This window comes from Schistocerca cancellata, chromosome 1 (genome assembly GCF_023864275.1).
Source record: "Schistocerca cancellata isolate TAMUIC-IGC-003103 chromosome 1, iqSchCanc2.1, whole genome shotgun sequence".
NCBI classification, from domain to species: domain Eukaryota; kingdom Metazoa; phylum Arthropoda; class Insecta; order Orthoptera; family Acrididae; genus Schistocerca; species Schistocerca cancellata.
In genome coordinates this window covers 901,648,671-901,672,156 of record NC_064626.1, presented here as the reverse complement: position 1 = coordinate 901,672,156, position 23,486 = coordinate 901,648,671, and the positions used below count along the sequence as shown (strand labels likewise).

The following is a 23,486-nucleotide window of genomic DNA, read 5'->3' as shown; positions in this document are numbered from 1 at the left end:
CACCTGAAAGTAGTTGACTTTCACAGTTCATTTCAGAAACATTATCTTAGTCACTGACTCATGATATTCATAGGATTCCGTATGCAACAGCTCAGCTGCTTCCTCACCGGTGCTGACACTAATGGTCTAGCCTTGCCAAGTGGAAGGCGAGTAGCGACAGGATCTGTGTGACTCTCTGCTTCATTCGGCAGTAGACAGTGCCTGTTGTTAGGCAGGAGTCTGAAAGGAAGGTCTGATGGATAGGAAGTGGATAGGTGGTATTCTTGGATGTGGTTCCTGTAGTGGTGGCAGGTTGGCAAAAAGAGGGACCAGTTGTGCTGCAATGACTGTCGTTGATTATTAGAATTTGTACTTGTAGCTGTAACCATAGCCTTTTTATAAATGTCCCCGGTCATAGATTGTGCAGATAAAGGTTGCGAGGACCGCTACCAACAAGAGCCAATGTGAGCCTACCCTTAGGAAGCATTCATATTTACCTGCCATCTCTTCCCAAGTACACTCATAATATGGGTATCTCTGTGTGGAACAGATCTCGAAGCCATATTTATCAGCTTTGTAGCTGTGACTAGCTGGACCTGACACTCTGGCAAGTGTGAGGTAGTAAGTAATGCTAGGAAATTCCTGTCCAATGTTGTTAGGTCCCTCCATGGTACTAAACTTGCCTAGGTATTACTCAGTGTAGCCACGAGTCCATAGAAAGTGGCATAGGCAACATGCAGTACAGCTGGTTGTTCCTTAATTAATATAGATGAGCAGAAAAAATAATATCATAATTTTCTAATACAGCATTAGTAGCGTGCTTCATGACAGTCATGTTGATTAAATATCTAGGCATGATGATGTAAAGCAGTATGAAATGGAGTGAGCACATAAGGACGGTAGTAGGGAAGTGGACTGTGTTTTGAGAGAATTATGGTTAGTAGTAGTACATCTGTTGAAACCCATTGTCGAGTACTCCTCTGGTGTCTGTGATCCTCACCAGGTTTTATTAAAGGAAAACATCAAAGCAATTCAGAGACAGGCTGCTAGATTTGTTACTGGTAGGTTCAGTTAACATGTGAGTATTATGGGTATGCTTTGTGAACTCAAATAAGAATCCCTGGAGGGAAGACAATGTTCTTGTCGCAAAACACTTTTGAGAAAATGTAGAGAACTGGCTTCTGAAACTGACTGCAAGACGATTCTATTGCCTTCAATGTATAGTTCACATAAGGTCCATGAAAGTAAGATAAGAGAAATTAGGACTTGCACAGAGGCATGTATACATTTCTTTCCCTCCCTTTCCCCCCTGCTGGCCAGGGGGTTAGAATAGGCCCAAGGTATTCCTGACTGTCACAACAGGTGTCTAAAAGGAGTCTCACACCTTTTGGCCTTTAAGTCATGGTCCCCTGTAGGGTTTGACCTCCATTTTTCAAAATTTTCCCAAAGAGCGAGCCAATTGGGGAAGAGTGCCTTACATGGTGCATTGTGTCCATCATGCATTGAGATCCTTAGCCCATTTTCTTGTCGTGGCATTGCAGTCCCGCTCATCCTCCATCTCTTGAGCGAGGACACCTTCCTGGGTGCATTTTCCTTTACCTTATGCAGTGTCATTTTCTGCACCAACGAGGACCATGGAATTCTTTGCACCTATCCAGCATGGTAGCCAGTCTGTTGTGGTGGGGCCGCCATGTACCCTGTTGGTTGTAGCATCCTGACTACACAGGGATCGCTCTGCTGATGCCTGCGCCGTTAACTCCCCATGTATACCAAGGAATAGATGCCAGTCACCCTGGGGCATCGGGACTCCCAGCAATGGCCATCCTGCCAGGTGGCCTTTGCTGTGGCTGTGTGACGCCCATGGGGAGGCCCCCTGGTCGGAGTGGGTGGCATCAGGGTAGATGACGCGCGATGAAGTGTACCACGTCATCACTTGCTGGTGATCTAACGCCAGCAGTCTCCAAGTGTTCCAAGTCTCAGTACAATGCAAGTATGATCCTAAATCGTTCCCTATCCTGGCCACACCATTGGAGGAATGCCAGGCTAAGGATGGCAGCAAACCATATTTGCTCCGGTACCTTGTATGTACAAGAGCCGGTGGGGGCTCCTTCGTCTCGTTGAAGCTTCAGTTTTTTCTAGAGTATTTAGAATACAAGTTTGGGGAGGTGGAGGGCTTGTCCAAAATGCGGTCAGGGTCAGTTTTGATAAAAATGGCATTGTCTGCCTAGTCATGGGCATTACTCGCTTGTGACAAGCTGGGGGATGTTTCCATCACGCCTCATAAAAGCTTAAATGTGGTCTAGGGTATTGTATTCCACAGGGACCTTCTATTGCAGTCTGACGATGAGCTGCATGCCAACTTAGAGTGACGAGGAGTTCATTTCGGTCGGCGCATCCATGGGGGTCCGAGGAATAATCAGGTTGCCACCAGTGCCTTCATCTTGGCCTTCAAGGGTGACACATTACCCGAGAAGGTCAAGGTGATGGTCTGCCGCTATGATGTCAAGCCCTATATCCCTCCCCCAATGTGGTGCTTGAAGTGTTGGAAGTTCGGCCATATGTCTTCCCGTCGAGACTGTGGACGTCCATCCCATCCCAATACTCCATGTGCCTTGCCTCCCATCTGTGTCACCTGCGGAGAGCATCATTCCCCTTGCTCACTGACTGCAAGGTTTTACAGCGAGAAAGGAAAATTATGGAATACAAGTCCCTGGACCGACTGATGTACACAAAGGCCAAGAGGAAATTTGAGCGCCTACATCCTGTGGCTATGACCTCCTCTTATGCTGCTGCTACAAGAACAGTTGTAGCCCCGTCAGTTCCGCAAGTTCCAGTTGGCTCTCATTGCTGGAAGACTGCACCTGCCCAATTTCATGGTGGGAGGCTCTTCCCTCCCTGTTGCTCCTGCACCATCTGCCTCGGGAGCACTGTGCCCCCAACCATCGGGGACACCAGTCCCCACTTTTCAGCTTCTTCAGCACCTTTCGCTAGGAAGGGGACCCTTGGGTCACTCGCTTCCCAGGTTCTTGCTCGTGGGAAAGATGACACCTGCCAATGGCTGTGAAGTGCCCAAAAGCAGCTGGTCATAGGGCTTCACGATTATCCTCAGTCCCGGAGACTGAATCAGTTAAACCCTCCCAGCCAGAGAAACCCAAGGATCAGTGAGAGAAATCCAGAAAGAAGACCCCCAAGACCAAGGGAATTGCAGTGGCACCCACACCACTGCTGCCTACAAACTCTGCATCTGAGGATGAGTTGAAGTTTCTGGCATCTGCTGAGGATCTAGATCTTGCCAGACACTCAGACACAATGGATATAGCCTGCTCAGGAATTAAGTCGGTGGCAACAGGTGACCCTGAGGCATAGACTATCTCATTGAATGTTTCATGCCTTCCCAGTCTCATAATCATGTCATCCTACAGTGGAATTGTGGCGGTTTTTACCACCACCTGGCTGAGCTATGGCAGCTGTTAAGCTTTACACCTGCTTTCTGCATTGCCCTCCAGGAAACCTGGTTCCCAGCAATGTGGACCCCTGTCCTTTGTGGCTACAGGGGATATTACAAGAACCGTAGCGAATATAATTGTGTGTCAGGTGGAGTTTGCGTTTATGTCCTGAACTCGGTATGTAGTGAACCTGTATGCCTTCAAACTCCTGTTGAAGCTGTGACTGTCAGGATACGGATGATGCAGGAAATAACTGTCTGCAAAATATATCTCCCTCCAGATGGTGTGGTACCCCTGAATGTATTGGCTGCACTGATTGATCAGCTCCCTAAACCTTTCCTACTTTTGGGAGATTTTTAACACCCATAACCCCTTGTGGGGTAGCACCATGCTTACTGGCTGTGGCAGAGATGTCAAAAATTTACTGTCCCAACTCGTCCTCTGCCTCTTGAATACTGGGCCGCCAGACATTTCAGTGTGGCTCATGGTATTTACTAGGCCATTGATTTATCAATTTGCAACCTAGTACTCCTCCCATGTATCCACTGGATGACCTGTGTGGTAGTGACCACTTCCCCATCTTCCTGTCACTCCCCTGGCATCACTCCGACGGCATCATGCCCAAGGACGCCTACCCAGATGGGCGTTGAACAAGGCAGACTGGGTAGCCTTCACTTCTGCTGTCACCATTGAATCTACCCCACGTGGTGCCCCTTCCCTTTACCACCTCTACTTGAGGTCCATACAAGTATACCTCTATGGTGTACACCACAGCTGAAGCTTTGTCTGAAACATTTGCATGGCCCTAAGGGCACCGTTGACCCCGCCGCTCTCCGCTGTCACTTCCTCTCGATTGTTGACGTGTTCTGCGGCTCTGAAGTTGCTCTGAAGTTGTTTACAATGGTTGATGGTAATGTTGGCTTTGCCTGTGTCCACAAAGGCCATATTGAACAGCTTTCCTTGCCCACCGGCTGCAGTGTATTCACTGCAGAGCTTTTGGCCATATCTTGTGCACTTCAGTACATCCGTTCCTGTTCTGGTGAATCGTTTCTTCTCTATTCTGACTCCCCGAGCAGCTTACGGGCTATCGGACCAGTGCTACCCTCGCCATGCTTTGGTAGCGAATATCCACGAGTTCATCTCTGCCCTGGTATGGTCCAGTTGTTCAGTGGTGTTTGTGTGGACCCCAGGACATCTCGGAATCCTGGGTAACGACCTTGCTGACTGGCTGGCCAAACAGGCTATGCAGAAACCACTCCTGGAGATGGGCGTCTCTGGAATTGACTTGCGTTCTATCTTACACTGCAGGGTTTTTTGGCTGTGGGAGACGGAGTGGCATAACAGTATGCACAACAAACTGTGTGTCATTAAGGAGACTGTGAATGTGTGGAATACGCATGGTGCTACCCCACAAGGGGTTATGGGTGTTAAATCTCTATTTGTCCTTGTCAGCTCTGCATTGGCCATACATGGCTCACACATGGTTACCTCCTCCATTGCAAGGACCCACCTCAATGTTGCTGTGGCTCCCATATGACAGTTGTCCACCTCTTGGTGGACTGCCCACTTTTAGCCACTCTGCGGCAGACTTGTAACTTACAGTATGCTGGGCTTTTTTTTGCTTTGGAATAATGTAAACATTTAATATATAAGTGTTAATACAAACAAATGTGCTCAAGTGATAAAATGTTGCTCTGTTACGTTTTCTTTTGAATTGTTACCTAATTTTTGTACCGCATGAGCCTAATTCAGTTGCTCACGTAGAAGTGGATGAGTTAAACATCTGAATTGAAATTGTCGTAGAATGGAAACGATACAATTCCAGACATGGGTTCCTATTCGAAATATTATGCACTCGCTCCCCTCTACAAGTCCTAGAAATTTGTAACAGAAATTTCCAAACACCCTGTATAAATCTTGATACATAATTAACATTCTTGAAACCAATGTAGTGGAATTTTGTAATAATGTGAAATTTTGCAGTATAACCCATTTTTATTAATTAATTTTGAAAAATGAAAACTTTTGTTACAACACAAATGAAAGAATCATACAAGCTACATGCACTACATACATCCATGTATAATAAACCTGGTTTCTGAAATACCGTTTTTGGAAAATAAGCTGAACAAATTGTGCTGCCTGAGTATTGTCAACGTACCTGATGAAAATATTGAAACATTCATTATTAGTCTGAATATTTATTTTACTTATATTTGATTTGTGTTTTAACTATGTTATTTTACGTTTTACTTTCATTTTTGTCTCTTTTTACCATCTCTCATATTTGTATTATGTTAAATGAAAATAACTAACTTTTTATTATGATACAGCATTACAATAAAATAATCCTTAAACAAATGCTTAAAACATAACTTTTCTTGCACTATGCACATAAAATGAACAAAATTTCTATACATAATATACATGTCAGAGAACACTATATAAAAGAAAATCCAGCAGGATTCAGATTGTCATGGGTGATCGTCTTAATATCGTGGTTTGTATCAGGCATATTTCATTGCATTGGTAAGTCTTTTCAAAGAGAACTGATTATATGTGAAACATTTTTTATGTATTATAGTTTCAAAGATATACCCACCAAACCTAATATGCCAAATTACGTTTTTGGTGAACTGAAATAGAGGGTAGCAAGGTTTTAACTATTTCAACTGTTTCTCAGCACCACTGACATTAATAAATATTTCACTCATCTTCTCAGTGGTATTAGAATTAAATGGAGGCATTTAAAATGGAGTTAAACACTTCAGATTTTGTATTGTTTTGTCCCCTCTGCACACCTGCCAAGTTTCATCAAGATTGTTTTTTGACACTTGGGGTATCTTTCTTTGTCAGTGTTTTCTTTCTCTGGTAGATGTGATGGCCAGTAAGATTGTAATAAATTCAGTGCCAGACACAGTGTTGCTTAAATTGTAACCTTCATTCTGGTTTATTAGGTCTTTGTTTTGATGAAGTCCTTACTGCTCTCATTGTATTTTATATCCTGATTATATTTGAGGCAGGGCTTGGCAAAAGCTGATTTTCTTGGTTCTTTTAGTCGAATGTGTCACTGATCTTCCTTTCATCTCACCTCAACGTTTCTGATAGCATGCACCACATAAGATGTGCCACATTTGCTGGAACATGACACACACCCAGCTTTCGGAGACCTAGATCGTCCTTAACATTACAAAGAATACTTTTTATTTTAGTTGAAGGGAGCGAAATTCACTCCAGTAGCAGTTGATCTTCCCGGGTAGTGGTCCACCATAAGGTAGATAAGAGATTTTTGGCTTCTCTTCCTCAGTCTGTGCCTCAATCCCTTTCTCAGACATACTTGATTTTTATTGCAGTGGCTGTTCAGTTTGATGATTTAAGTACCCATTTCTTCAAAATACTATTAACTGGTACTGTAATTCTTTGGTGAGGCTATCCTTGTCCAGAAGTGTTCAAGCTCTCTGGACCAGTATTTAACACAAATTTCTTTGTGACAGATAGTTGTGGTTGGGTGCAATCATGGTTCTGTAGACAGTTGCAAACATTTTTCCATTAAGTCATTGACTGTCTTGTCTCACAGTGGCAAAAAATGTATTAAGGGCTGTGGCAGTTGCTTTTGAAATAATAAAAAGTTTTTCTTTTTTCAATTTTTGTTTGACTGCCCCTTATATTAGTAGGCTTGTACTCATATGAGGTTGGCTCAGGCTGGTGGGCATCAGACCCACAGAGCACAGTGCACGATGCATAGAGGAGATGTAGTAGCCAGCAGTCGCTATGTCCTGCTCAGTACAATGGTGAGGTGACCTTGCAACATGTGCATTCCTACGTGACTACAGTTTGGTGTGCATGAAAATTGTAAGCTTCTGAAAATTATCAGAAATATATCTTTCATCTCATAATTATAAATTGGGATTGGGGACCATGTGTGTGAATGAAGATACTGTTGCAAAAATTGGAGAAACCACAAATTTAGTTTGCAACTGAAAATATACTATGTTTTTGTGTGGCTTTCTTAAACAATTGCAAATACATGTTTTGTCATGACACACACAACTTTTGATAAAATCAGTGAAAGATAATGTGAATAAAGCCAAAAATCTTCAAATGTGAAGAGAATTTGTCACATGTGGCCCACCACTAAAAAAATATGCAAACATGAAATGCATGTATTTTGTACTCAGCTGTTATGGTGACAACTTCTACAGTAGCATGCCAAAGATAAATTCTGTAGTGCCAATTTGTTGCACAGTTCTATCTTAAGGATTGTTTATGAAAGTACTCAAAATGCGACATGATACCTAACTCACCATAGCAACAGCGTGAAGGAGATTTAATTTTCTGTTGTGGGCACTATGTTTGTTGCTTGTTAACTAGTGTTCCAGACTCACTATTACTAGGCACTATAGTTTTACTCACCTGCTGATACAGTTGGGCATCCTGTGTGTCTGTTAACTTCAAGGCATTCCCTAGAAGACACTTCACTGTAATTCGTGATTTAAATGCTGATGACCTTAGCTATTGTGTGCCATAAAGTCCCAAAAGACAGGCAAATAAAAAATATGATGGTGTTGATGAGGTATATTCTATATTACTCAGGAATTGACACAGGTATGTAACATGTGGTCCAAGCCTTCCAACCACTTGCAAGCTCGGATGCATTGGTGAGCTCCAGGACACAACCCTGATCATCCACGAGAGAAAGTATATGTTGATATTGAAGGCATGTTAAATTGAGCTGTGCGGTTATTGCAGGAATACACTTGAATTTTCCTTAGTGTAGATGGCTGTCAATGTCATAGTTGGGATTACTTCTGAATAAATCTCCCATATTTGCAGTAGAGATTATCGGTACAAAAGAAGCACTGATTTTGAGGAGGCAATATAGGATTTCTCAATATATTACCCATTACTGATTCCAAGGGTGTACTAAGTCAACAGAAAATCCAGAGTTGAAACTAAAATGAACTGTTTTATTGTGGACATCATGCAAGAGACTGGAAAATTACTGCAAAGGAATAATTTAAACACTTTTGTATCAACTCTTAAGTGAATAAATTTTAATGAACAGGTTGACTCTTTGACAAAAGGTGCTTCAACTACAGGAATCCTCTAAAGTACAACAATTTTTTACAGTCCAATGTTGTATTGTGAATGGGAAGCAAAATTCAAGGATATATGAAAGAAAACTGGAAGTATTACCACATAGGTTCATTGTTCTGGTGCCATGGATGGGGGTGGGCCAAAGGGGTTTACATGGCTCATAGAGGGGGTAAGATGATGTAAGTAGCTACCAGGCATGAGCAATCTGCGGCACAAAAATAAACACTGGCCACAACAACTAAAGAATGACTCATCTCAGATACGACCATGGTAGACAACCGTCACTGCCAGCCATGTACCACAACCAACATTAAGCCCGTGCAGCCCTCAGTGTTAAGCCTGTGCATGCCCCAGCATTAAGGCCTGTGCAGTTGCCAGCGCCAGCCCGTGCACAGCTTCCATAGGTGGCAAGATAATTTGGGTAATTACGTTAGCCCACTCAGTAGCCTATCACCAGTGTGTCCCTGACAACTTCCCCCAAAAGTGTAATCACCAGCCTCAACTTCCCAAGTCGCTACCTCCCCCCTCTCCCCAAATATCAGTCATCTGGGTACCAATTGGGAAGAGGGAGGGCAGCTTTTCTTGAACATCATACTAGATGTAGATTGTGGTTTCTGTACAGGCAGTCACAGGCTCCCTCTCATTAGTCCTACTGGGTCAGAATATTACTCCGTGTATTAAACCATTGTTATTTAGCTTAGGAAGTCAGGGCATCAGACTTCTGCTTTTGAGAACAGTCCTTTGAAGGTCCAGTGTGCATGGGTCACTGTTACCATGCTTTCACTGTAATATCAGATGCTGAGACATTTCATTTCTTACTTCTGATTGTTGTGCAGTTGATAGGTTCAGAAATGTATCATGTGTATTCTTGGACATAACAGTGTAAAAGTTGTTCTTTATTCTGTGAACTATTTTTGAATGTAAAGAAAAGGAAATGACAGACATAATGTAGTTGATAGTATGAATGACAGATAATTACTAAACAGTTTACTGATTAAAGAACTGAATGGAAGATGGAAAAAGCTGTTGCAAATACTACATAAATATTATTTAAGAATAACATATCTTGACATTTTCTTGCAGGATGAACATACTCCATACATTTTCTTTGTTAATGAAAAGGAAGTTAAAACATCATTACAGGATACATTGAGTGATGATATTCAGATTACAGAGAATGTGGTAGACATAGTCTATCAACAGCAAGCAATTTTCAGAGTGCGGGCTGTTACACGATGCACAAGGTAATATAATTCGGCGCACATAACAGGCTACACAGCACAATTTATTTTTTTATAATTTTGTCTTCTGTGTAACTGAAGTTTTTTTTTTTTTTTACAGTTCATTACCAGGACATGCAGAAGCAGTGATATCAGCCAGCTTCAGTCCAGATGGAAAGTACTTAGCAAGTGGTTCAGGAGACACAACAGTTCGTTTTTGGGATATTCATACTCAGACACCTCATTATACATGTAAAGGTATTATAAACGATTGAATCATCATAGTACATATTGTGTTATGGCTTAAATTAAGGGCGTTTGTGTAATCGTAACAGAATTGGCAGCATTTCCTTGATGTCTGTGGTTACTCATGTAAAATTGCAGCTGTTTCCGGTGTTTTGTTATACAACTGGTGCTTGTATGCTATCATTGTGTTCCAAGATAGCGAAGGAAAACTTAATTCAGTCAGATTTGTGAGGAATTCAGTACTACTTAGAGGCATGTGGCCAACAGAGGCTAAACTTCCACAAGTCACTTTTGGAAGCTGCTTCTGCTAAACCATTGATGTGGAAATACTACTAGCAATAATTATTCAACTTCTGAAAGTTCTCTCAACTTCCAGAATTAGTTTCTGCAAGTTAATGGAAACAGTTTCGTGCATCTTGCTGCAGTCACGTGTCAGTTGCTCTAAGTGTTTCTCTCACTTGCAGAAGTTTTGTGTGTTCACCGAGTGGGGTGGTGCAGTGGTTAGCACACTGGACTTGCATTCAGGAGGATGATGATTCAAACCTGCGACCGGCCATCCTGATTTACGTTTTCAGTGATTTCCCTAAATCACTTCAAGCAAATGTCGGGATGGTTCCTTGGAAAGGGCATATCTGATTTCCTTCCCTTTCTTTCGCCGAGCTTGTGTTCCATCGCTAATGACCTCATTGTCGATAGGACATTAAAAACCTATCTCCTCCTCCTCCTCCTCCTCCTCCTCTTCACTCTTTTGTGTGTTCAGTACTGATATGAAAATGTCAGCATTGAAAAGTGAGAAATGCTTATCGACCAGTGAAATAACATAATTCTTAATTTAGAAATTGGAGTGCTTTCCTGTACTGTGGGACATGAAAATATGGATTTTAAGAACAGGGTTATAAAACAGGATGCATAAGAAAATATTGCAACAGATTTTAAGACAACAGACGTTGAAATAAACAAAAAAATTCATTAATTGCAGTCTCAGAAAGGTAAAGAAATTAACAAAGTGTTTCTTGAAATCTTAAAATACTCCTTCAGTCGAGAAAGTTTAGAGACTGGATTAATAAAAACACAAAGAGAATTTAAGATGATGGTTTTTATTTCTCAGATGCTCTATGTAGTGCATTGCACACAGTGTTCATATATCCATGTGAAACTGTGAGAAAAGTACTCCTTTGGGATGTTCTTCAACCTGAACATCACATTTGCATCTTCTTTGGTCATGGAGAACCATCAGAGACCCAGTCTGCAATTTTGCGTTTTATGTTATGTTCATATAGATAACACCAAGTCCTGTCACCTGTGATGTTGTTCTTGAAAAAACTATCCTTGGTTTTCGTTTCAGTCAAGTTGCTGCTGGTGTCTATGTGTTGTTGTTTTTGTCAGTGGGTCAAACTGAGTGGGACAAACTTTGTATACACTTTTCTGTTGTTCAAAACATTCTGGAACATTTCATGAACACTTGATTTTGAGTTCATAGCTCCATTGTGATTTGTGCTGCAATTACGTTGATGCACTATGACCGCCAATCCCCTATTTAATACTGCTTGCCCACAACTGGCTGGTCGAATGCACTTCTTTTGTTCACAGTTTTAGTTCACATTGACTTGATTTGATTTTGGCAGGGAAGCTAAAACAGCTTTGGCCTAACCTGCCACTGCCTGCACTGAAACCGAGTTTATTGTGAGGTATCGCTCCCTGTATACCTAATGAAGCCCTTAAATAGTGCAAGGAGTCCCTTTACCAGTTTTTCATTAGACGTAATTCTTCAGGTCTAGTTGTCCCAAAAATTCTCTCTCTCTTGCTCTCCAGTGCTGTGCATTTGAAGATTAGGTGTGATGCAGTTTCTTCACTCTCATCACAGATCCTACATTTAGGGTTTCCTTCATTGTACCCAGTGTATGTAGGTGTTTTTTGAAATTCCCATGGCTGGTCATCAGTCCAACCATGAGGTTAGTCTCTTCCCTGTTCAAGCCCAGTATTGCAGAGCTTCTTTTAAAACCTTACCATGTTTTTGTTTGTAGACCTTGGTCCAGTACTCCATGTGCTGCCTTCTGAGCCAGTTCTGTAGTTCTAGTTTGACTATAGCCTTGGTGATTGTCAGGACAGGTTCTGGTCTAATGAATGGAGTCTTTGCCCCCATTGTGGCCAATCTGTCAGCTTGTTCATTGCCACCGATCAGTGAGTGGCCAGGGACCCACACTAGGTTTACTGTATTGCTTCTCCCTAGCTCCACCATAACCCTGTGTCATTCTCCAACAATCCCATTACAAGCTTCTAGGACTTAGAGGGGAGTGACTATATAATTTTGAATAGTAATCGACATCCAGAAACACAGTTTCCATTCAACAACGGCTTCAATTCAGATGTGTAATGCATCCACATCTGCTGAGGGAAAGAGAGAAGTTTCAGAGTTGCTTGTCCTGGTATGCAATAAGACAGGATGATGTGTACGATGTCAGTCACCTGATGTCACCTAATGTATGCATTGCTGCGGGACCTATTCAATGCCTTTATGTGTCTGATACAGTAAACATGCTTCAGTACCCATTTTGGAATACAGAGACACGCTTCTTGTGTATGGTGAAGCTCAAGGCAACGGAAGAGTTGCTAGTTGGCTGTAACCCAAACATTTTCTGCATCATAGCATGCCATCACCCAAACTTTTTGCCCAAGTTACGAATTGACTCCCAGAAACAGGTACCCTCACTGTGAGGAGGCAGGACTGTGGTGCTCCACAGCAATGCTGCATGCCCGAATTTGAATATGATATACTGCATCATGTTGAAGAAAACCCATTAACAAGTACATTGTGTGTGCAATGGGTGTTAATCAAAGTATCATCTGGATATTCTGTGTTTGCAACAATTAAATCTGTACCACATACAAAGGGTGCATGTTATGGGTTCAGCCAATTTTTCCATAATGCGTTGCCTACTCCTTGTGGTTCCTGCACTGCCATATCGACACATCACTGTTTCTGCATTGAGTTCTGTTCACAGATGAATGTAAGTTCATTAGAAACTGTTCTAAATTTACAAATCAGCCATGTCTGGGCAGACAAAAACTTTTATCCTGTGCATGTTCAGGGATTTCAGCTACTCTCAATCTAATTGTTCCTGCTTATTTGCTCTTCCTACAAAACATATTGGACCTGTTCTTGGAAGCTGTGCTACAGAATGTCCTTCGGGAAGTGTAGTTTCAGCATGATGTGCACCACTTCACTTCTCACTTGCAGGTCAAAAACATCTCAACAGATGACTTGGTGAAAGATGGATAGATTGAGCTGGTCCCACCATGTTGCCGCCACAATTGCTGTATTTAACTACTATGGACTATTTCTTGTGGAGTCATGTGCAAAGTTTAATTTACAAGACTCCTGTAGAGACAGAGGAAGAATTGCTGGCTTAAGTTCCGGTCACTGCACTAGAAATTGAAGGGACGCTAGGTGGTATACCAGAACATGCTTTGCAGGTACGATGCCTGTAATAACATTGGTGGTCGCCACATTGAGCTGCTGTTATAGTGCACCAGTAGTGTTCTGTACATACAGTATGCTGGGTTCCTTTTCATTTTGTAATGTGTAAGTGTTAAAACTAACAACTGTTCTTAGTGATACATGAATGTTTCATTACGTTTCCTTACGAATTGTTACCTAATAATTGTACTGTGTCAAGCAGAAGTGGACGAGATGTACATCTGAATTGAAACTGTTGTAGAATGGAAACAGTACATTTACAGACATGGATAACCATATGATTTAAGCTACTGTCACATAGATATTCAATCATGATGACAAGGTTACAGACCGTTGAGCTGACAGTTCTCTTTTTCTTGTTCCACATTATTTCAGGTGAATTTAGAGTGCATTAGGGACTAGTAACCACAATGTTTAGTCCCTTTAAACCAATCATTGCCATGATCAGAATAATTTACTACCATGCAAATATGGAATCAAGGGGTTCAGAGGAATACTTGATGCCATGCAGGATTTCAGTGGTCCCTTGTGTCTGATGATCAAGTTTTGCTCAACAGTGCACGACGATACAGCCACGTCATGTTAGTTGAGTCAGGAAATGGGCTCATGTGCAGCAAGATAAGTATCCACATAGACAGTGAGACGATGTCTGGCACACCAGACTGTCAGTCCAGTGACCATTGTTGCATTGTCCCTGGACGTGGCAACACAGAGATATGTGCAGATAGTGACAGGTCAAACGGCATTACTGGACTGGGGTGGCATAATGTCATCTTTTCAGGAAAGTCCCATTTCTGCGTACAACATTGTGAAACATGTTTCCATGTATGGAGGCTCCGAGGAGAAAGAATGTTGTGAAATTGCATGCATTGTCATAGTTGTCATGTTCTTCAGATCTCTAACCAGTAAAAATTGTCTGGCCATTGGTTGCTGAAAGACTGGCATATAACCCCACACCAGCCGTAAACTCTGGCATAACAGCATGGAAGGACATACCTGTATATCATCCAAATTCAGTTTGACTTAATGCGTAGCTGGATTAGAACTGTCATTGCTGCCAAGGTTGGCAGCTCTGTAAACTAAATTCTGTATCCTGTATAACTCCAAAGACTTACAGATTTAATCATATATTGTTTCTACCATTCTGTATACGCATAGATTGTAAAATTTTATAGTTTGCTTTTTTTGCTGGTGTTGCATTTTTAATGGCCAGCAGTATATTTAAATTTACCAGACATGAACAGTTGCATGTGATTTGTGTGTGTTTTGTCAACATGTGTCATTACCATTTACTTAGTCACAGCCTACTTTTCTGAATTTTATTGGCATTAGAGACACTTTATAATCATTTTACAGTCACTTCATACAATAAAACTGATTATTACATGCATTTACAGGACACAAAAACTGGGTTCTTTGCATTGCTTGGTCTCCAGATGGTCTACGTCTGGCCTCAGCATGTAAAAATGGGCACATCTGTTTGTGGGATCCACAGACAGGAATGCAGGTCGGCCGAAGTTTAATTGGACATAAGCAGTGGATCACAGCACTTAGTTGGGAACCATACCACAGGTAAGCTAACATTTAACTTTCATTAGGTGTGTAAACAGCCATAGTTCAGTGATACCAGGTAGCCATCACCTTTTCTGTTTCTTAAAGTGAATAATTTCAGGGACTCTGTTCTTGTCAGTTGTGGTTTATAAATATATTTTCACCTTATCAGACAAATGTTTCTTTCCTCACTGGAGACTTTTCTTTCAGCTCCTCACATTTACTCCAGTAGTGTTCCAGTTCTTAAATAAGCAGGCTGTGGCTAAGCCATGTCTCCGCAATATCCTTTCTTTCAGGAGTGTTAGTTCTGCAAGGTTCGCAGGAGAGCTTCTGTAAAGTTTGGAAGGTAGGAGACGAGGTACTGGCAGAAGTAAAGCTGTGAGCACCGGGCGTGAGTCGTGCTTCGGTAGCTCAGTTGGTAGAGCACTTGCCCGCGAAAGGCAAAGGTCCCGAGTTCGAGTCTCGGTCGGGCACACAGTTTTAATCTGCCAGGAAGTTTCATATCAGCGCACACTCCGCTGCAGAGTGAAAATCTCATTCTGGAAACATCCCCCAGGCTGTGGCTAAGCCATGTCTCCGCAATATCCTTTCTTTCAGGAGTGCTAGTTCTGCAAGGTTCGCAGGAGAGCTTCTGTAAAGTTTGGAAGGTAAGAGACGAGGTACTGGCAGAAGTAAAGCTGTGAGCACCGGGCGTGAGTCGTGCTTCGGTAGCTCAGTTGGTAGAGCACTTGCCCGCGAAAGGCAAAGGTCCCGAGTTCGAGTCTCGGTCGGGCACACAGTTTTAATCTGCCAGGAAGTTTCATATCAGCGCACACTCCGCTGCAGAGTGAAAATCTCATTCTGGATCACAAATACTCTCCCACAGCACTTGTTATATCTTCATCCAATTATAGGTTTTGTGTTCTGAATTCAGACAAAGAGGGACAGTGTTTAGGTGCTTGGTTATGAATGGGCAGTAATTTGTATTGGGTTCACTGTACCCATTGTTGATGGCAACCTGCAGCTGTAATTTAAATTGGCAGCAAAATGTGCATTATCTGAATTAATGCAGCATGGACTCTATGAAGTACTTCAGTCACAGTGACTGCAGTGTCTAGCTGCAAGTGGTCCAGATGAACTAAATTGTTGATGGTGTACAGCAACCAGCACAAATTGATTTTAGGTTACTTTATTCAAAAAGTACCATTACTGGTTTCGAATTTTTCACAATTCATCATGAAACGGTTTTCTTGCCATTAAATATATTCTCAAAGATGTTTGTATTTTCACAGTCACAAATGTTGCAGTGCATTGTAAACCACTTTTATTCAGCCACAAAACAAATTTTCTGTGCACGCCACATTTTAATTTAAGGCATGTGAAAAAAATGTAGTCAACAGTTTATTTTATTTAACAGGCATGGTCCCCAATCATGTCTTTATTTGATAAAATTGCAATTCCTTTCACCACATGTATCAATGAAGCTGAATAGCATTTTTCCAGTTCAGGGGTTGTTTTTTCTCACGCCTGGATTGTTCAAAATATTTTTTCTATTTTTTCCTGTTGCCTTGTGATATCGGTTAGATTTGGAAATACATACCGTATGATTATTAAGTGGTACTCTGGTACTCGCAGGAAGTGCAGCTGGCTGATTCCATAGAGTGCTACCAGAGGTTTGTCTTTGGAAGATGTTGAGATCCACAAGGTATCTTCTTGCGTTTGATTCTTGCAGTGGGTTAGCAGCTACATGTAGATTTCTGGCATCTTATGTGAGAACCCATTAGAGGTGCTGTAGCATATGTAGCAGCACAGTTTTCCTTCTGAAGAAGGAAGATGATTCTTCAGCATTGCATCATTATTTGGGAAGACTCAAAGGGCATGCTGCTAAGTTCTCTCAGATCTGTGACCATGAGCTCTATTTACTTTCTGCTTATAAACAATACTAGAAGAAAGGATGAATTGCTACTCACTGTAAAGATGACACATTGAGTTGCATACAGGCACAATGAAAAGACTGTTACATATTGTCAGTGAAGAAACAATACAGCACAAGTAGCAAAATAAGAATTTTACATGAGAGACAAAAAACTGTCTAAAATGCCTAATACATTTCACAGCGGTGCTAAATTTGCATCGTAGCACTACAAGGAAATATTGGATCAAATAAAAATGTGTAACAAAAAAAATACGCTTTAGAAAGCTTAATTACGGCACATACATGGAATTGACTTGGTATTTATGCCATGAGCTGTGACTTATGCGGTATTTGTTTGGAGCATTAATCATTTTTATTGAAAGATTTCATAGAAACATTTAAAATAAATATACTGTTTACGTAGTTCCGATAATGTCTGCACGTTTCTTCAAGAAAACTCCTAAACATCACTCAAAGCAGCAACAGGGAATTACACTGCACTGATACTCGTCACACAGTTACCTCTGTGATAATTTTCATTCATAAAGAATGTTGTCATAATAACTATGACAGTCTTTAGGAAGAATAGATTTAAATTGTTGTACATGCTCCCATTTGGATTTCTTGATTTTCAGTCTTTCCTTGTATAGTTTCGGGAAGCAAACATCTCCAAGAATTTTCCTCGGATGCCTCAGTAATTCCTGCCACAACTCGTTGAAAGAGCACGTGTAGTAAATAATACCATTTGGGCGGTACTGTAGCGCCGTCAGATCGGTAACTGTAGGCTCATTTTTTACAGCTCTTCTAGGTCTCATTGAACCGTACAGCCACAAACTTTTCTCTGTGTAGTTGATGAAAAAGGAATAACCTAGGTAATGGACTTTGTATGGCTGTGGCTTTTTTTTTCTTGCTTCTTTAGATATCATAGCGCATTGGCTAGGAAGTGTAACTTCACGCCCTTTAAGCTTGTACTCACTGGATCTGTGAACTGAGTCACATTCCATCTGAGTATGGCCTTTCTCCAAAAACTTTTGTGTAATCAATACTCCAGTATCAATTGCTAATCTTAAAAGAGCAGTTGATAACATCACATTTCTGTTCTGATATGTGCAGCCATCAGAGTATAGAATGACTTGAACTCCTTAATCATTCTGGATAGGGTGTCCACAATGCATGAGGCAAAACATAATGAAACCAAATCACCTTGCGTTTCATTGAACCAGTAACTGCATCACGACTTTCTAAATTATACATTGTACAGTTATGAACTGCACTTGCACTTAAAAATGGAGCTACTTTCACGGCCTGCAAGTCCACGGAGTACACTGAGCAGAGCTTCTGTTGGGCTTCTTTCTTGTCAGCATCTTTTTGCATCCTAGCTTGCCCTTTCCATTCTGTGTGTTGCTTCCACACATCATCACTCAAGTTACCAAGCCTGTAACTACAACACAAGTCGCACTGGTCTCTCTTGGGGGAAAGTAAGCTAATATTACCATCTTCTAAAATCAAGTTAAAGGTAGCCCAACTTAATGGTTAAACCTTCTCTGCATGACATTTTTCCACATAGTCCATACAGCTGTTGTTTAGATTGTAGAATAGGCTCAAGGTACAACTTCGAGGAGGATTTCCTGTAGTAATGCGATGGAAGTTTCGGAAGAGAGTCCAGGAATTCTTTTTTGAAGGTTCCCTCATCTTTCTCCTTCATCTGTTTGATTCGAGGTTGTGACGATTCTGTATCAGGACTCATTCCATATGTGGAATTACCAAGCTAATATTGGACAGTCCATTCTTTAATCCAAAGAGTATTGAGAAACATCTTTTTGCTTACTTTGTTTCCCCCAGCTCATTTTTCAAATGATAAATGAGCGTCCCTTTTCTCCTGGATTCGCCAGTTTTCTTCCCTGGATGTTTGGTTGAAATTACATCCACTTGGTTGATAACGTAAACCTTCCTCTGGTCCTATGACATTGTTTCCCAAAATGTGTTAAATACTGCCTGCCTATCATCAGCAGAAAACTGATGACACTTCCTTTGAACAGATTTTTGGCACATCTTCGAAGTACATGTTGGACTTAATTTTTGTGCCTCTCTTGGAGTATCATGAGTGATTTTACCAATTCGACTTCTTTTATATACAATATACGCCTGTCCCCGCAGTCTCAGAATTTAATTGGCATTTTTCTTCCAATCTTCAGGATGTGGTTTAGACTTCCTTTTCCTGTCACTGCTTATGTCACCATAAAATTCTTGGCCTTCACCGTCAGCATCATTATTGCTCCCGTGATCTTCCGATAATTTATCCAGAGTGTTTGGCAAACAATGAGAGCACCATCACATAGCAATGAGTGTGAAGTACTGTCGTCTCTAGTGGAAACTGTGACTGTGGTTTCATTTTGAATATTGTTGGATACAGCGACATCAAGAATCTTAATATAAAACCTAAAATAATTATAAAATCAAAATATAAAATAATTATTAATACATAATTTTAAAGATAGCTGGTTTAAATCCTACTATTATATAAAAAAAGCAAATTATAGGTTAACAACTTTGAAACTTATCCCTTAAAGAATAAATAAGTTAATATTTATACTGAAAAAATTAAATGAAAACAATCAACTTTAAAAAATTAAATTTTTTCTTAAGAAACTAGATATCTTAGGAAACGGTTAACATCTCATTTCTATAAATAATTTAACAATAATTATGATACATTAACTATAAATTATTTATAAATCAGCCCAAATCGAGATAAGTAATATAAATACTAAAATTTTGATAAACCCTGATACAAAAGGTGCAAAAATAAAATCAACTTTAAAAAATTTAAAATAATATTTCATAAATGGAAAAATATTTATAAATTAATTTAAACAGACAAAGATGAAGCTCAAATTCATGTATTTATGAGAATGATGGCATCAGTTATACTATTAACAATAATCTCAAGAAAATTTACCTGTGTCAGATGTTGCAGGAACAGTAACTGAGAACCCCATAAACGAAATTAATCCTTCATTGGTAAATGTAACTTCAGCGTTATGACTATTTTCGCCTGTTGTTTGTTCTGCATTTACGGGAGATCATACAAGAAAGCGGACAGGCTGGATATCATTGGCAGAAATGAATAAAGTACAGAACGAGTGAAGTGGGGGGCGTTCAGATTTATATCACAATAAGACACTTGCGGTGCTACTAACATTCAAAGGTTAATAATAAAAACAACTTTCTTACCGCTGTCAGTCACTCTCAGGAACGATTCTCCACTTTCATAAGCTGATTTCAGCTGAGAAACAATTTCTTCTTCAGTAAAAAGATTGTCATCTATATCGCTGTCCATTATTACGAATGAAGCTACAAGCATGGAACCACTTTCGAGCACTGTTAAATACATAATAAAGTAGTAACAATGTGCTGTGGCTGCGTGCACTTTATAATTCACGCGGTATTGTTTACAGTATCCATAGATTGCAGATATGCAGTATGTAATTCTCTACAGTTCTGCAGTATTGCCATCTATTTAATTTTTTCATGGTAAATAATTAAAAATTTGGCATTATGGTATTAAGAGCATATGTGCGTACGGTCCAAGACGTCATCTGACTGAAAAACGGAAAATCGGCAATTTGTCAGTTACGCGGTATTGTTTCTTCATCGACAATATGTAGCTTTTGCCCAAAGCCTTCTTCAGACAATAAAATGCACACACATTCACACAAGCAAGCACAACTCACACACCCATGACTGCCATTGCTGGCAGCTTGAACCTGCCCGAGCTGCCGGAGATGGCAGCCATGTGTTAGTGAGGTGTGCTTGCTTGTTTGAGTGAATGTATGTGTGCTTCCTTTGCTGAAGAAGGCTTTGGCTAAAGCTAAATGTGTAACAGTTTTTTCATTGTGTGTGTCTGCAATTCAACATTTCATCTTTACTGTGAGTAGCAATCTATTCTTTTCCATATATTGTAGGAAAGTTGTTGTAGAATGTAATTACTTTAGAATTAAAGGAGATCACTCACTGAAATGCAGAAGTATTGAGTTGTCGATAGGCACATGCAGAAGAAGGCGGCACCATGTTGGGGCATAGGTAGGTGTGTGTGTGTGTGTGTGTGTGTGTGTCCTCTACATTGTCGAAGGATAACTCCAAAAGCTAGTAATTTTTCCTTCTTTTGTGTGTGTCTAGTCCACGTTCCAGCATCCTGCTTTTCAGTGAGTGGTCTCCTTTAATCTTTAATATTACAACTTGGGGTTTCCATAGTTGCATGAAATCATGGGACTTTCTTTGATAACTAGAAGACCTCATCACACGAAATGTTGGCAGTAATATTGTACCTATACAGCGCATTGACGACGACGTTTCGTGAAACGCTTTCCAGAAATAAAGGGGAGAGAGAGAAACAGATAATGTTAATTACTTTTGGAACTGTGATATATTGGAAATAATTTCTGATAATGTAAGTAATGAAGAATGCAAATATACAACACTCGCACTTTGAAAGGAAAGGTATATTTATGCACAAAGAACAACTTTTGCAATTAAGTGATGGAATAATTTATCTGATATGCAACGCAGTGTTCTGTGTTGATTTCCATTGACATTTCTTGCTGTGTTGCCATAGATTTGCAGTGCTGAACACTTTTTCTCTTCAATTCCTGGATATTCTTAATTTTTCATATTCTCAACTTTGCCAGCTGGGATATCCTTTGATAACAGAAGCCAACATACCTCTCTCTCTCTCTCTCTCTCTCTCTCTCTCTCTCTCTCTCTCTCTCTCTCTCTCTCTCACACACACACACACACACACACACACACACACACACACACACACACACACACAGTATAAATGAATGCTTTCACTTCTCAATTTTTTCTCTTTAATTTTCAAATTTGATGTGTATTGTTTGGTTACAAAATGATATACCCAGAGACACCAAATTTGGCTTGGAACTGGTCTGTCATTCTTATTTTGTCTGGTTATGGATGCCTCAAAATCCTTTAAGCACAAACCAGAATATTTGTCAACACTGCCGCTACGGACTTTTTTCCCCCAGTCATCAAACTTTATCAAGCTTTCTGTCCCTTGCAGTCTTTTTTGATTGCATATTAAACCTTAAATAGGGATGTGAATTAAATGAACTTTGATGACAGCAGTGCTTTGCTTATTAATATCTGATAAAATATTTGGAGTAAGTAACATCATATTGGCATCTTTAAGTTTACAGCACTGTGGAAATAATTGAGTAGGGAAACTGAAAATTCAGTCAGTTCTATACCAGGTCAGTAAACATTCGGAACCCTGTTGAAATTCCTTGTTCTTGGCCTAAGGGCAGGGTGATAGTGGTAGCAATTTGGCGCTAGCTTCCTACAAGGAGTTAAAATGTTTGAGGGATTTTGGTTGGGTTGTAGCCCAAGAAAACACATACATTTTTGTAGGGCCCAGTGTATTTCATACAGACGTCCACATAATAACAAATCATACAGTGAACTGAACAAGCAAGATGGTGTGGGTCGAAGTCGAAGAACATGCGATGGCGGAGATATGTTGTTCGTACTTGTCGACGCCACATGCTGATCACACCTGAGTGGCTGTTTTAAGTTCCCGTGTACTATAGTATTGTGTTTGTGTTATGGGTGAGCATGGAATGAAGGAAGGGATAGGATGTATCACAATGCTGGCACATAGGACTACTGTTCTTGAGCAGCACTAGGGGTCTGCAGTGGTTTAACATCCTCATCCAACAGGCACATGCAAATCAGTAGTGTTGTGTACCCTCACTCGGTGTTGCAGTGTGAAGATGTTTGAAATTTAACCCAGGATATTGACACATTGTCTGGTGATATAGATCTTTACTGTATCTCTTCACTTTGCCAGCGAAATACAGGTGATGAAATTTCTTGCACTACCAGGAATCCATCTGCCTACTTCTGGGTCAATGCCACCACATCAGCATGTTTTAGTTTTCTTTACCCCTGAGGTGAATGGACGAGTATGTTGAGATGTATTTATAAGTCTTTCTAGTACATATCCATTATTTTTCTGTTTACAGAAACAGTGAGTGTCGTCACTTAGCAAGCAGTTCAAAAGATGGTGACATCAGAATATGGGATGTTGTGTTGGGGCATGTGGTCCTCACACTTTCTAGTCATCAGAAATCTGTTACAGCATTAAGATGGGGAGGAACAGGGCTAATTTACAGTGCTTCACAGGACCGTACAATAAAAGTCTGGAGAGCTACAGATGTAAGTAACTTTTTTTTTTATGCAGCCCCCCCCCCCCCCACACCCCACTGGTCACCCCTCTCCACCCATCCCATCGGTATATTTTCGGTACTTTTGTCATGACTTGAACCTAAATACTTCATACTAGATCATAAAATAAAATTAACAGAGCATATCTAATTTCAGGGTGTTCTGTGTCGTACTCTTGAAGGTCACGCTCATTGGGTCAATACATTAGCTCTGAGCACAGATTATGTGTTGCGCACAGGACCTTTTGATCCAGTGAACAATACGTCTGTGACTTATAACAGTAAGTAACTCTTTGTAAGTATTTGACCTTAAAAATATTAAGAGACTTG

General features: G+C 40.7%; 1 protein-coding gene across 2 annotated transcripts in view; it reads left to right on the top strand.

The window, feature by feature from the left end:
* The window catches only part of LOC126190914 (notchless protein homolog 1), a 66,833-nt gene that overhangs the window by 12,989 nt on the left and 30,358 nt on the right, over positions 1-23,486 (top strand). For both annotated transcript variants that reach the window (XM_049931554.1, XM_049931545.1), the window contains exons 2-6: positions 9,606-9,766; positions 9,864-10,000; positions 14,864-15,038; positions 22,956-23,148; positions 23,314-23,437. In XM_049931554.1, the coding sequence (XP_049787511.1) occupies positions 9,606-9,766; positions 9,864-10,000; positions 14,864-15,038; positions 22,956-23,148; positions 23,314-23,437 (790 nt within the window). The remainder of the gene's footprint in view (positions 1-9,605; positions 9,767-9,863; positions 10,001-14,863; positions 15,039-22,955; positions 23,149-23,313; positions 23,438-23,486) is intronic.